The sequence below is a fragment of the Bombus bifarius genome, unplaced genomic scaffold (genome assembly GCF_011952205.1).
Source record: "Bombus bifarius isolate JDL3187 unplaced genomic scaffold, Bbif_JDL3187 scf7180000008239, whole genome shotgun sequence".
NCBI lineage: Eukaryota > Metazoa > Arthropoda > Insecta > Hymenoptera > Apidae > Bombus > Bombus bifarius.
The window spans coordinates 325,824-341,237 of NW_022884533.1; the positions used below are offsets into that span (position 1 = coordinate 325,824).

Genomic DNA, 15,414 nt, shown 5'->3' on the forward strand with positions numbered 1-15,414 from the left:
GTAACCCGAGACGTGTAATTAGGAGCACCGGACCAAGATGAATAGCCAAGTGGTCGGTACCGGGGCAACAGGCAGAGAAAGGAAAAGTGGGGCGAAGCGGGGATACCGGCGATATGATCCATCCATCGGCAACCACGACACCACGTCGAAGAAGAAGCCGTGTGCGGTGTACGCCATCCTTGCATCGGCTTGCCGATCCATGCCAACCGATTCGATCCGATTCGACTGGGTTCGAGAGAAACCGATCAAAGTCCCGCGCGAGCCTGTTTATGCCGCCGCTGCAACATCGCCGTGAACGCTCCCTCGACCCGCCTTAGATCGTTATTTATGAACACGTATCCAACGTGTTTTTATCGGTAGCCGGTTTCACGCTTCGCAAAAAAGCATCCGCGTAGCTAAATAATTTTCAGAGGCGGGCACGATCGAAGATGCAGCCCAGATGGTCCGAGTCGGCAATTCTATTTGAACCGCGGTCCGTTCCATCTTTTATAACGAGTCCTCGGCTCCAATCTAAATTTAAGCCGCTGAATCGTACCGCAATAGCGTAGCTAAAAGTGCATTTTGCAATCGGAGCGAAGATCGATTCGAGGCGCTCCAAATACGTATTTACAGATCACGAGATAAGGGCGAAACGAGGCTTTCAGCGAAAGAGCAACGAGTTGCTCGTGAACGGTTTTGTAAACAGAGGCGAGAGCACGGCGATAAATCGGCCGGTTGTTTGGCATTTTTTTAAAGGCCAGAAAAATCTCTCTCGTATCTTGCACGGCCGGTGTCGTCTTTGTCCGACTAGTGTTCGCAGCCATCGCTACTAATTACACGTGCAGCCGCACGTATACGACGTTACCGTCGATATTAGGTAGGTGGATACGTAATATGGCCCCCCTTTTCCGCCGAGTCTGCGTATATTCGCTTTCTAGGTGTGCATGGCTATCGAACCGGTTCTCCTCTTCGAGAGGGAGAGATGGGGGGAGAGAGAGAGAGAGAGAGAGAAAGAGAAGCGGCAGGAGTGGGTTACCGGCCGGCATCATGGACGATGGAGAAAGATCGTAGCCAGCATCCACCCGACTACCACGCTGCCAACGATACACCACCAACACCACTAACCATCAGCAGCGCGGCATTGGCATCATTATCAACGACGTATCGTCGTACATCGGCCGCGCAGAGATCGGCAGGACTGATTCGGCCTACCGACTGCAAATTGCAGCTACAACTCGTTCTTTTCGAATGGCGAATTCGCCGACGGTGTTAAAGGCCCATCGATACGGCTTTGCCACCGCGCTCCTCTGATTATCAGTCAATGCTCGATATTCTTCCTCCGTACGTTCTTTCCATCCTTTGATGTTCCGTTCCGGGAATTTGTATACCCTCGGATGGAACGTTCGTAAAAGACGCGCGCGATTAACGATGACATGAAAACAAGATTATTTACAAATAAAACGATCTGGAATAAACGCTTCGGCACGGAATTACGTTCGCGGAGAAACGTATTCGTTGAAAAAGAGATTGCAGTAGCAATGAAATTGCTCGTTGCGGTGGTTAAGACCAATTAATCGTAATTATAGCAGGACCGGCGAAAGAAGAAAGCAATGGAGCACGATATAGGACCGACGAGTTGTAAAACTTGGGATAAACGATTTCGAGCGACAGACGAAACCGTTTCTATCGATAATATCGTTGCTCTTTCCCCATCCGTCTTTTTTGCGATTCACTGACACCAACAAGGGTAAACCTCGAGAGAGAGAGAGTGGGGAAAGAATCCTTCGAATCGTAGTTACGTGCGTATATTGTACGTATATACGGTACTCACGAAAGCAGAGCAAAAGCGTAGTTGCGTCGAGACGCCACATCCTTTCGATGGCTTCGACCTGAAGAAACACGCGGCTCGAAACTCGCTCGGGGAGAGACTGAACAGGAAGACCGTTCCCGTGTATCAGAATTCTCACGTCGCTGTCATTCTATTTTTCTTCCGTGTGAAGCTTGCTTGCCAACCGACCAACACACTACGCGAAACCGGGAACAATCCAACCGAACACCACGGAACGACGCGTGATACTGAGGGCCACTAACCCACGCCGCGTCGTAGCGACCCCTGCTCGCGGGGTTCACGGCCGATGCCCTAAATCAGCCTGTTGCCGCTAGATGCTGCTCTAAATCGGCGTGTCCAACTAGTTACCGACGCGTACGCGAACGGTTCTTGTCCACGATCTAGTGCGCGATATTTCAAATTCAAAAATTTCCATCGAAACGAAATCGCTAAGTGCGATTGCGTGTTTCTACGAAATGGTTTCGGATCGTGTAAAATTCAAGAAAGAATATTTAAAAAATAACTGAAAAAAGAAAGTTGGAACGGTGTGAAGATAGTGGAAAGAACGATAGAGATTACAATTCAAATTTGATATATTATTTCATACATCTTATTACACGTACGTCGTTGTTGTCTCTGTCGATAATCGTAGTATCGTTATCGATAATATTTATAATAACAACCTAAACGACCATATTACTTACATCCCTACGTTTACTATATCCTTTTTTTTTCTTTTTTTTGTCACTTTACATATTGATTTTTATCCCTCGACCTCTTTGTTACGTATAACGTACCGATCTCTGCGTTAGTCGAGGTGCCAGTGATTGCGCAAATGAGAAGTGACATCTCGTTTCTTACATCGACCTTAGTGAAAAGGATCGAAAAAGTGAAAATATAAATTTCGCCTAGCACTCTGTGTTGAGCATGAGCGCAAATTTTTTTTTTTTTTATTTACACAGTATTATATTCAAAGTAAAACGAATTAAACCCCCATCATAGATTTATACGAATACTAGAATTAAAATAGCGACCTTTGGATAACGACGATCATCCTCGAAATGTCCTATCGGTTCGTAATTACTCTTTAGAAAATGGTACATATGTACACAGATGATCAGCATGTCCTTGTGTATATATAGGGTGGTTGGTAACTGGTGGTACAAGCGGAAAGGGGGTGATTCTACGCGAAAAAAAGAAGTCGAAAATACAGAATAAACATTTTTCGTTTGAGGCTTTGTTTTCTAGAAAATCGACTTTGAATTTTCGGTCGGTACGCGTGCTCTTTATCACTTCTCGTTATAACGGATCTCACTGTAGATCGTTGTCTCGATGGAAAAATTAAAAAAAAAAAAAAAAATTAAAAAGAAAATTTTTGTTCTATATTTTCGACTTCTTTTTTCGCGTAGAATCACCCCCTTTCCGCTTGTACCACCACCGCAGTTACCAACCACCCTGTATATATATATATATAACTTATGTACACGGTACGTGTCATGGTATTCGTACACGCGCATATCCGTACATAACTTTTGTTTCTCGAGAAATCTTTAACGAAGATAACGAAGGGCCGACATTATTTTGCCGTTGCTTTTTGCAAAATTCTACCTAGCTACGTTGATTCTTCCAAACGGCGCAAGCCTATGTATATTATATACATGAGAGTGTCTCCCTGACACCGAAAGGTTCGATCCTCTCGCGAACGATTACCTTTGGCACAGTATACAATTAGAAAATTCGTGATTTCGCGCAACAAGATACCTTCAGTAGATGAATTCCCGTGTACAAACGGTATCACATGTGTGTAACACTGACTGTAAGCGGGGAGGAGAGACGACGAAACGCGATCGCTCCACTCCCTCTTGCCCTTCTCGTCCGAAATGCTCTCGTCGATCTCTACTCTCGAGATGACTAGGGTAATAACAAGCGAGCGTACATACAAAGAACGGAAAGGATTCGTGATAATCGTTATCAAATTGCACATTTTAACGTAGAGGAACGATAGATCGAATATACAAAGTACCAAGTTGCATCTGGTTAAATCGAAGGTTACGTCGAGACAGCTAATTTTAAACGGTTAACGTTTCGAATACTTCGCTCGTTCGCTTCGTTCGCGTTACAACCAGTTACTTAGCTCGTACTCTCGAAACGAACACGCCGATTTAAATTCGACTAAGTGATTCATTGGAACGCAAGAGAACGGATATGGCACTCACGAGCCATACGGTAAAGTACCGAGGTTCAACGATATGTCTAACACGAAGGGGACCGTCTTTGGCCGTGTTTCGCGTGCCAATAACAGCGATTGCCATTGACTGTCGGAGTAGTCCGTTTAGCTATTGTCGATGATATGTACCGAAGCCTTGATGTTTCCATCAACCGGCGACTCTGTGATTCACTTCCGATCGCCCCATCCGGCGCTGTTATAAAACCAGGACGAAGCACTTTCGTCCCTCGTTTTACTCCATGTATTGTCTAAACCGCTTCCACCACCATCCTACGCATAATTCAAAGAATTTTCTTCGTATATGTCACGAACGATAGATTCTTCGATTCGTTAGATACTCGTGCTTACCACGACGTTTAATTGATGCGAGGCGGGAGAAAGATAATCCATATTAGTGTAATAAGAAGAGTAATTCTGGTAGCACTGTTGTTGAGACGTGGTTGTGGTCCACGCTAACCTCTGATGGTCACCGGGGAATCCTCCACCGCTCTCCGTAACAGCCGGGCTCCAGATACTACTGCTACTGCCTCCACTGCTGTACACCGTTCCCCCTAACTGAAAAGCCGGCAACTCTCTCAAGCCCTTATCCACCGCGGGTAAAAAGTTTTTAGAGAACGTGTTTTTGGTCGATAACTTACGCTCGGCGGGGTCGTACTGGTAGCCAAGAGCAAACTGGTTGCGCTTCCTGCTGGTTTGTACTGAGGAGAATCCCTCAGAAGAGCCGGGGAGCTGGCCGCTGAACCACCTGTACCTCCGCTTCTACACAAACAAATTAAAACTATAAAAAAACAGATGTTGCAAATCGATACTCGACGAAGTGGAATGACACGAGTATCTTCGAAAGTGATAATTCAAGACGCGCTACACCGATCGTTGTCGTTCGATCGCCTATTAATCTTTGCATTCGTATCGAAAGAAATTCTCTTTTCGTGAAATAAAAATGACGACAGCTCCAGCTTCATATATAGAAGAAATATATCAACGTAAAGCGATATTTACAGAGGTGTTGTGGCAGGCACCGCCGCAGCAGGCGTGGGCGTGGTAGCAATCGAAGGACTTTTTCCAGAGGGCGGATTGTTGCTTGGATTCCCGGAGGGCTTTTTCGACCTCGGTGCTTTGTCCTGTTGTTGTTGCTGTTGCTTCTGCTGCTGCCTGCACTTGGCCCTGCGATTTTTGAACCACACCTACGGCACGCGCGACTTAAAATTTATAATCGTTTCATGGAAGAAACGCGAATATTCGAACACGCGTATTTTGTCCGATCAGACATAGAAAACGAAATACCTCCGTTTACCTACTTTTTTTCAATAAATGGCTGAAAGCAGCTTTCGATCCATATTTATTCCCGTTGAATCGCGGCGAGGTGCAGGTCTCATAGGAAACGAGCACGGAATGGTGTACAGAGCTTTCATAAAGCTGGCGTAATAGCCAATTATAAGGGAATACAGCACCGATGCAACTATCAATTACCAATCAAGCCGGCTTCGATAACACGGAGAGAAACCGACGCGTATCGTACTTGTTCGCGTCCGCTGATGCAACGAAATGACAGAAGGCAAACAAGTTGACGCGAGGGCAAACTTTCGCTGATGGAATAATTTTACCAGCTTCTGATTTTTCCTCCCAACCCAGATACCTCACGCGCGCTTTTCGTTATCATTCACTTTGACCATCGGTCCACGCTTTCCATCGATGCTACGAGATTAATGCGCGGATCACATCACCGACGACGATGGCGAACGAGATCACAGTTAATAGTCTGCAAATCGTTCGACGAACGTTTGTATAAGTTCCAAAGTCGTCGTTCCCGACAAGCGACGAGAGGGTTCAAATTGCTCGTAATTATTTAATCGAGAAACGACACTTTGATTACAGACATCTATCGACGTTGATTTCGCTGTCGGAGTACGCGACAGACATGGTTCGTCCTTCGATCCGTCGTTCGCCCTCCTAGATTTCCAGAACGCGAGAACGACCTTTGCAGAAGGAGAAGGAGAGTGAACGAAACGGCTGGAAGAACGAAGAGGGTGAATAAAGAGACGAGGAAAAGGGAGGGACGAAGACGGGGGGGGGAGGTGAGAGCAAGGAGGAGAGGGAGAGCAGAGAAAGAGAGGAGCCTAGAGAAGCCCTGCGCGATCAATGTTAGAAGCGGAGAGGTGAGCTTGGGTTTCTACGGATTTTCTGGGGAACGACACGAGCAACCCGCGTTCTGCCACTGAAGCTGCTCCCTGGTGTATGTTCCTACGTACTCTATACGAATTCCCTAGTTTTAACCCATCCTCGTTGCACCGCTAAAGACTTTGCTTTGTCTCGTCGCCTCTGAATCGCAACATGTGGCACTTACGATCGATGTAGAGAAAAAAAAAAAAAACGAACGACTATCGCAAAGATGAGTGTTATACAGGCACGTAAAAAGCTATTAGGAGACCGTCAGATTCGACGGGAAGCGCGATCACGTTGTCCGGTGGTTCGGTTCAATTGAAAAGCCGAGCAGGGGTCAGAAAACACGAGTCGTGAAGAGAAGGTTCCGGTTTTGCAGTCGAGGACGAACGTGCGCAAGACTATGGACCCGGTTGGACCCATTCAATTCATTTACGGGGCTGGGACCAGGTGCGTTGGCCCGCAATTGCGGATGCAGCGCGCCCTTTCCGCCCGTGATGAGGGTGGAATATGCACGGACACGTTTTCGGAGATTGTTGGCTTCGAAAGTCGATCCGCACGACACGAATTCGTTCGTGACAGTGTAGCGATTCGACGATTCCACGAATCGCCGTACGTCATTCAACCATTTTTGTCACGGAAGTTTCCTTTTTCCATTCGGTCAAAGCTGCCGAAACAGTTCGGAAAGCGTCCCGACCGATGGAATTCGATGGGAATTTTTTTCAACCAACGATGCGAACGCACTTACGGGGTAAACCTAGTAACTTAGTTAACACCCCGTGTCCAGGAAACACGAGCGTTCGGTAAATCGATGTTGCGTACGAGACACTACTACTATCTGCATGCCGACACTACAACCCCTCGGTAACGAAACACCGAGCAACGTCTCCCCGTATCGTTTGGCCGCTGGCAGAAACCGACATCCTCGCGCCTTGCTTTAAAACTATTTCGACATACCTGCACTCTCGACTCTGGTAGATTGATCTTCATCGCTACTTCCTCCCGCATAAAAATATCCGGGTATTTGGTCTTCGAGAACAGTCCCTCGAGAATGTCCAACTGCGCCCGGGTAAACGTCGTTCGCTCCCTGCGTTGCTTTCTTGGGTTACCTTTAACAGAAGACGTCAGGATCGTGATATATTTGCGCGCGAATCTGTCCACTCTAACAAGTATCGTTAAGACTAATAATAACTACAATAGTAATTCGATTAAAACGATTTATTAATAGTATAGAGAGAATGAGGGGCACTCACAGTAGTAGGACTCACCGGCGGGAGTACAACCAGGGTAGCCAATGGTGGAGTGAAGTGCCTCGATAGGCGGCATACCAAGAGCGCTGACGTAAGGGTTGGTCTTGAGGGCGCCGTAGGGCCCGGCCGCGGATGCCCCGAAAGCGGCGGGCCCGAATAGATCGGAGGCCGAGGTGGTGGAGGCGGCGAGGCCCCCGAGATCGGTGGCGCCGGCGCCCCCGCTGCAGCCGGATGTACCGCCGAGGCTGTTCGGCCACATCACCACCCCCTCGGCCCCCACCACGACCACCCGCCCGCCTCGCGGCCGAGTCTACGCAAACCTCCTCCGCTCCTCGCAATTAGCTGCTGTTTCTGAAATTCAAATTCACAACACGGTATTTGCAACAGGCTAATCGCATCCCCTGCCATTCATCGTCTCTACTCTATAGCCCAATGTGGCAGTGGAAACGTCTAAGTGGTCGTGCAAATCGATCGTTTGCACGCTCGTATCTACAACGTAATCGTAGGGAAATTCCAAATTCTTGGGAAACGATTATCATCGGTTAAGTATCGGGTAACTTAACCGCCCACGGAGGAACGAACGTCGCGTTAAATGGAAATCGTGGACAATGGAATGTCGCTGGCCGATATATACGAATATCGAAAGCGATCGCGGAACATGGAAATAAGAACGACGCGGTTGACAGGTGGCTACGTCGGATAATCCAAAGAAGATGCAACACGACTCCGTCATTTTTCGAAGCTGTTCCCTCTCTCCCGTTGACCCCGTGGACGACGACGCGGAGGCTAATTCCGAAAACGTGCCGTCCTCTCGAAAACCGAGAACGACGTCGAAAAGGGGGTGAGCCCGCGGATGTTTCGAGATACGCGTCGTAGCCTTTCCGTTTCACGTTTAGCCGCTACTTAAGCCGCGTTTTATCCTCTCCGATTACAAAGTCAAGAACGTCGGTCTATCGGTCCCATTCCTCTCGCCTTTCGATCTCGTATCCTCGCTTCCATCCAGACTTGTATTAATTTATTTGTCTTCCCATTTATCACGTCCTCGCGTCTCGCATCTGTAGCGGCGTCGCGTCGCACCATCGGCAATATCGTTCTTCGTCCACGTCGATGTGTCCAAGGCGGGGAGAGGCTGCCGCCTAGCATGTGTTTCGGATTAAGGTAAGCTAATCGCCCGGTAATTAACACGTGCAACGTGAAAAACAATCGGATGACGACAACGGCGCGGAAGGCGACCAACTGTCGTCTCGAAATTGCTCGTCGCTGGCTCGCGAAACGAAGACGACAGCGGTCCGCGTGAGAAAAACATTCGTCGAACCGACACGCGTATACAGCGACGAAGGATTTCTATTTGCGGCAGAAGCAATTTCCCGGTTCTCCGTAGATCGCGTTTTCAATGGTGCACTTGCTCGAAATGAAATTTCGCATCGATAAATCCACTTTAATAAAGCATTGTTTCCATTTGGATGGTCGTTGCAACGGAACTACAAGTTTCGTATGAAAGGAACAACGACGCGCGAAGGGTGCTCACCAGGGTACTCGTACGATTACTCGAGCGAAAGTTGCTTCGCTCAAATATGGATGAGATACTCGAGTGGCGCTCGATTTTCGCAGTATATCGTAGCCCGCTGCGTTCGTGATCGAAAGTTGAACAGCGTTTCCGAATTGATCGCGAAACCAGCCTTATCGCGGGTAAAAAGCTACGGTCGTGGAATCGAAAGAAGTCGAAATTTCGATCGATTATAATTCGTCGGTTAACGAGTTATCTGTCGGTGGTCATTGATTCGAAAAAAAAAAAAAAAAAAAAAAAGAAAAAGCGAAAAGCACAGAGGAGGATGAAGCGTTGTTCGAAACGGTATATTCGCGATAACTTGTCCGTTTAATTACGTTCTTTGCCGGAGATCCTTCCTCCGAAATGAAGTTTCAGCTCGGTGAAAGAGAATCCATAAAGCACGAGCTTCCCCGTGACGCCTCTTTCCCGGCACGCTATATTAAAATTTGGCTCACTATGAAAAGAAGGCCAGCGAAGAAAGGGCGGCTGCTCTCGAGGGTCCTCGTGAAGTAAGTCAGGCGCGAATCTCTACCTTTGTGCACTGCTGCGCTTTACACTAGCCACAAAGCACTCGTTACAAGCCTGCCGACGCGACGTATGGCTGAGAAACGTGCAAACAATCATCGGTTGGCAATATTCGGTGTGTGGATTTTTCCGCGAATCACTCGCCCCTTCGTACCTGTGGTTTCTCGCGCTGGACAAGCCGCGTGCCGCCAATCCACCGATATCGGCACAAACGTTTAATTCAAACGAGCGGTTACGAGTCGGAGAAACGATTTTAATCGCGGCTGACCATCGACAAGGGGGTGCTACGGTTTTCGAAACAAAGACCGATGCCTATAGGGGTGTGCGACTCTATCGCGAAGCTGCCACACTTATTTACACTGTCGTGATATTAAAAGTACGCCGCGAACGCGGAAAGTCGAAAAAGGGGGTGAGGTGCTCGAGAATTCTCTCTAGTCGCGGTAGCCAGAAGTAGTCTCTTTATCTTTGTGCAGTTCGGCGCACAGGACAATGCACTTGTTACAGACCGCCAAGTGTGGACAAAATGCCCAAGTCACCACTCGATTGGCCCTCGAGGGCACTCGAGTAGTCTACGACCCTGCTGTAACGCAAAGGCAGAGAGAAACGGTGTGAGTCGGAGAAAGATGGAGAGCTTGCCTTTTCCACCCCCGATGAATCGATCTCCCGCTGCAACCAGTCACCCCCACCCTCGCCCTTCGTCAGTTCGGCCCTACTGCAAACACTTTGTGTTACCAATCGACGTATATACCGGCACGTTGTCCCTAATGACTGTTAAATCCCCATTATTGCGTATCGCGTGTGCGCGCTGTCTCGGGGGTTGCGCGTACGCGCTTAAGAATTCGAAACGCGAATATTCGACGTATAGTATCTGCGAATTCGATGATTCGTTGGCGATGGCCACGTGCGCCTATTACTCGCCCTCTCCATTTCGTCAACCGAATTCCGCCAACCGTGCGGAAGCGACGCGCTTCTTCGACGTTTAATTAATCGCGATCGGATTAAAGGAAGCGGATGCGTTCGCGAATGTATGGAAAGCGCGTATTCGCTGAAACGATAAATCTTCGATGGAGCAGGACCGATTTCTCGCAAATGGCTCGCGCAAATGCGGTTGCGAGGCAGCGTAACGCGATCGACGGAAGAAATACAGCGGACTTGGAGAAGTCTGCGAGCAGAATTTCCGCCCAAGTTATATTCGGCCGCACACAAGAAGCGACTCTAGCGAAGCTACCGCGGAAAGTTAAGTTCCGGCCGCATTGTTTCCAGGAGTGTTTGCACACAACCGCATTGTTCCCGAAGAGCACTCTCTCGCTCCGGGCGTCCACAATGGACGTGTACCGTACGTCGTATAGTCTGTGCGTGAAGAGGAGGGCGGTGCGCGCTGGTAGCACCAGAAAAAGCCAGAAAGTACTCGTCGCGTATTAACCGATTTTACCAAATATGCATTTCAACGACTGGTTGCTGCCGACCGCGATCGTTATTGCGAAATCTCTTCCCGTCTTTCTCCTCGAACGACGGTCGGAATCGCGTCACGAGGTGTCGGAGCGGCGGAGCGTCGGGGATGTCACCGGAAAGACTGCGTTGCGCTTCCAGAGATCGTCCTCCGGCAAGAAAAAAGATCGCATCTTGGTGCTTCAAAGTCGAGGGCGGGCTTTTCCACGGAACAAAAACCTGTCCGCGGGCGTCTTGTACAGAATCGCAGTTGAATACCTCCGCTAAGAGGTGGTATCCACCTAGTCACGAGGAAACGTTTCTTCGCCGAGTCGCATTCAATGCAATTTAGCCCGAAGGACGCCGTTGTTGTGCGTTCATTGAGCGTAAAACTTAATTCCCGTGGAAATACCATGAACTAGACATATATATGTACGTATATACCTATCTTCGAAGCTGTTCTCTCACTTGGATAGTTAGGTTTTATTCTCGGTTGCAAGAAAAAACATTCCAATGGGGTTGCGCTACCCTCTTCCCTTCGGGGATCAGCTCTTCCTTTTTTCTTCCAGTTCTTCCGTTTCCTTTCTTCTTTTGCTTTCACTATTCCCGTCTTCTTTCTACGACCGACCAAACTTACCGATCTCGAGCCAATTTCGAGAAGGTTCCTGTTCCTTGCCGTTCACACTGTGGCCGCGTCTTCTCCGCATCTTCGCTTCCAGGTTCTTCGCGCCATCTTAAAACCAATCACACGTGACACGCTCCGCTTCTTCGAACTCGTCGCTGACACTCGACGATCGAGATTAGCATCTTCGTTCTCGTTTTCATTCTCGTTTTCCCTCGTTCGTTCGTTCGTTCGTTCGTACTTCGATACTCGAACGTTTGCCAACCGTTTACCACGTACTATCGCTGCGTTCTCTCCGACAGACGCCTTAACCTCGTTCTTAAACTTTTTACGTCCGTTTGTTCCATAGGAGCGGGAAAAAGGAACGACATAACGTCCTCGATACATTGCGAAAACCTGATGCCGACTAGAATTCGAAGCGTTCTCCGCTCACGGGAAGGATGTTTCACCGCGTATGCACGACGAGGAGACGGAGGTCCTCCTCGTGGAAGGCGGACCTTAACCGGGAGGGAGGCAAGCCAAGAAGATTACCGTAAGCAGATTATTTCCGTGGAAATCCTGCTGGCCAACTCTCTCGACACTCTGCCACGGTCGAACGTTTCGGCAACCGAATTGTCCCGTGGAATCGTTTCCGCGAACGGACGTTCCGTCGCGTCGTCACGATTCGCGCGTGATTTCCCCTCGAAAGTTCTGTCCGCGAAACGTACGCGTTTCGTTACGACGCGGTGTTTCAGTTTCGCTCGACATTCGATCGACAACGAAATCGGTAGACTCGTCGTACGTATCGCGTTGCTATCGTTCATGCAACGAGACAAACTCGGTACAATTCTAGAGAGAAGAAGTTACTTTTTCACGCGATTTGCGAATCGTTTAATGGAACAGTGACGCGAGAAAAAATACGAGCGGATTAAATTTTTTATGACAACGTCGTGTGGTTATTTAACTGCGAAGCGACAACAGGGAGAAAATACCCGCTAACCGATACCGGGTGTAATTAATAAAACGTGTACCGACGCTTGCGTGCAACAACGCTACCGATGGAATGTTCTTTTTTTTTATCGGCATGTTATTTTATATAAAAATAAAAAGATGAAACTACCTATTTGTAAATTGTATCGTTTTGTGGAACGCTGAGTAGATTCTTCGATGGTGTTTTTTTTTTTATAAAACAATCGAAATACTCAGTTTTCGTCGCATTGCTACGTTTACCGCGAGTATCTATTATATGCATATAGTTGCAGATATATTTTATTTATTCATGTATATATATATATATATATAAATACACGGGCAGCTGGAAGTTGCAACGCGCAGTTATTTATGAATCAGTGTAATTTGCCAGTGTTTTTTCGTGATTCGGGAAAAAGTTCTCTCGTTGTTTGGGAATATTGCAGGGCACGTTCGTCCGCGGATTTATATTCCCTCTTTGGTTGAATGAAAGCTCGGCGTACGCCTCGCCGATTAAATGCCGGCATTTTCGAGGTTTTCGCGCACCGCAGCGTCCGAATTTGATTCCATTGGTTGGGTTTGCCCCTGCCCTCCGGCTATCTGTCGCTTTTCTTTTTTCCCATTTACCGCGAAAAGTACTCGTACAGATAACCATACGTCTATAAAAATTGATACCGTACGATTCTTCTCCCAGTCTCCTGGAGACATTCCGTGGGAAAAGATTTTCGTAGCCAGCCGCGAATCGATCGTAAGTCGAAGCAAAGAGATATTTATCCACGCGAAACGTAGCGAAACGATATCGCGTTCGAACGTTACAAACCAACGACTATAGATATTCGCACGCGTAAATTATCGTCGTTTACCTTGCGAGCGAGCTGTGCCTCGTAAATTGCTAGATTCCGATGTACTCGCAAAGGGAAGCCCAGTTGCTATTACGAAACGAGTAAACATCCGATCGATAGACGAACGTCGTTGGCGATTCTTGGTCACCGTAACGCGCTTCGTGTCGGCGTAAGCGTTCGCGATTCCTACGTCGCGAATATCCAAACGATCTTTTCTTTTTCTTTAAATCAGACGCGCGATCTCTCATCGGTACGGTCGACGCGTTAGATAGGCACGATGTTACCGCGGCAATCACAGCGAACGAATCGTCCAGCTTCCCGAACTCGATCTCGCCGGGGTCCTTCGATCGACGCTCGCAGACGACGCTCGCTGACGACACTCGCGGACGACACTCGCGGGGCGGAATGCGGTCACTCGAGGCTGGTCTCCGGGTGAAAATAAACAAGCTACTTACCCGTGGATCGTAGAAATGGTCGGAAGCGACGTGGACGACGGTGTTGCCGTTACGAAAGGGCGTAATCCTCGATAAAGAATCGGCTGAATGCGAGGTGGAGCCGGTGATGCCGGTGACGTTGAGCAGGTTCGAAAACAAAGGTTAGGTATCCAGTGGTTGATCGGTCGCACGGCACACACGCTCGTCGCTACTGCCGCGACGTTTCGCACTACCGAGGATGCCCGATAGAGTATATCACGAATATGTAGACCGATAATGACTATTCTATTCCCTAATCCGGCCGCGTCTCTGTCTTTTTCTCTTTCCGTTCGCGGGATCCCTCTCTGTTTCTCGGCGGTCGGCACTCGTTCCGTTCGTGGCACTGTCTTTCTCGCTCTCTCCTGCCGGCAGCGTTCCGTGTGCGGGATGTGGGACAAACCCGGGACAGATGGACAGGGATAGACGGTAGGTAGAGAGAGCAGCGAGCGCGGCGGCTATTATAGCAGGAGGGCGTAGGAGAGCCCAGCTCAACTTTTCACGAGAACTTTAGTTGTTACGGATCGCTCTCTTGGCCGAGGGGTTATGCGCGAGGGGGGCGCTCGCTCGGTCGCTTGGCTGTCGGCGCGGGAGACCGGACTACGTACCGGTCGAGGGGGGAGAGCCGAGGGGGAGTATCCAACCACGGAAGGGGATGAGGTACCGTTCGAAGAGGGGGTAGTTCTGCCAACGAAGGGAAGGACGGACGAACGACGGAGATGGAGAAAGAACGAACGAGTTGGCTGGTGGTGAAGGAACGAGACGGAAAGTTGGCTGCGTTTGCGCGGAGAAAGAGAAGGAAGGCGAACCCGAATGGGAAAGAGAACGCGCGCGAAACTGGCTCGGATAGAAAGGAGTAAGGGTAATCGAGGGAGAAACGAAGCTACGCCGAAGCAAAGTGCGAACGAGACGAAGGCCCGACCGACGTCGAACAGCGTCTGCTCGTGGAAAGTTGGCGTGGCTAGGGCCGTGGCATCGCGACCTAACCAAAGTAGTGGGGAACCAATGGATACGGCCCGCACGAACCAACCTAACCAACCGCGATGGCAACGCTTCCTCACCGTTACGACGCGTTACGTACAGTCCGTCTCTAAAAATATAACCGAGCTTCCAGTTCCTCTTCCTCTCCCTTCTTCACCCCCTTTCGCTCGTCCCTTTCTTTCTGTTTCTTCCATCTATCCGGAAAAGATACGCGAATAGATTCTAAATGGAAGAAAATGGACGGACACGGTTGCCCGCACCGTTCTCCCTCCGGGTCCTCGCCAACAACGTCGATCGCCACGCGAAGATCGCGTTGCCTCTATCGAGGGGGGAGGGGGAGGTGAGGCTGCGAGGGGGAAAGAACGATCGCCGATCTACGAGACGAGACGAGACGAATCGCTGACGATTAGGAAAGGGATCGGCAACGCGGTTGCAAGGATGCAGATCGACTCGTAGCGAAGACGAGTTTTCGTTCGACGAATAACGCGTTTCGCGAGATCGTCTCGCAAGGCGAGGAACGTCTGGTTCGCGCAAACGGGGACGTTCATCGAACTTGGTGTTCGCGATTCTCCGCGTCGTTGTATCCGTCGAAGTCGAAACGTTCG

The 15,414-nt window shown here is 49.1% G+C and overlaps 2 protein-coding genes across 5 annotated transcripts in view; both read right to left on the bottom strand.

The window, feature by feature from the left end:
* LOC117211534 (inactive tyrosine-protein kinase 7-like) overlaps positions 1-2,068 on the bottom strand; it is a 36,336-nt gene extending 34,268 nt beyond the window's left edge. Inside the window, exon 1 of one of the 2 annotated variants that reach the window (XM_033455509.1) lies at positions 1,811-1,850. In XM_033455509.1, coding sequence (XP_033311400.1) covers positions 1,811-1,850 — 40 coding nt within the window. Of the gene's footprint in view, positions 1-1,810 lie in introns of both variants that reach the window. The other variant, XM_033455510.1, reaches the window with a different exon arrangement.
* A 1,330-nt stretch (positions 2,069-3,398) lies between these two features.
* Positions 3,399-14,773, bottom strand: LOC117211535 (homeobox protein otx5-B-like). 3 transcript variants are annotated; one of them, XM_033455513.1, is made up of 7 exons: positions 13,814-14,773; positions 7,463-7,795; positions 7,152-7,303; positions 5,034-5,218; positions 4,673-4,793; positions 4,383-4,589; positions 3,399-4,304 (listed from the first exon to the last, which is right to left on the bottom strand). In XM_033455513.1, the coding sequence occupies exons 2-7, from the start codon at positions 7,701-7,703 to the stop codon at positions 4,203-4,205; spliced, it is 1,008 nt and encodes a 335-aa protein (XP_033311404.1). In that variant the 5' UTR covers positions 7,704-7,795; positions 13,814-14,773; the 3' UTR covers positions 3,399-4,202. The 3 variants fall into 3 exon arrangements, with proteins under 3 accessions (XP_033311404.1, XP_033311402.1, XP_033311403.1); XM_033455511.1 differs by having other exon boundaries at positions 7,448-7,795; XM_033455512.1 differs by lacking the exon at positions 13,814-14,773 and adding an exon at positions 11,391-11,528 and having other exon boundaries at positions 7,448-7,795.
* Between the last annotated feature and the right edge of the window lie 641 nt (positions 14,774-15,414).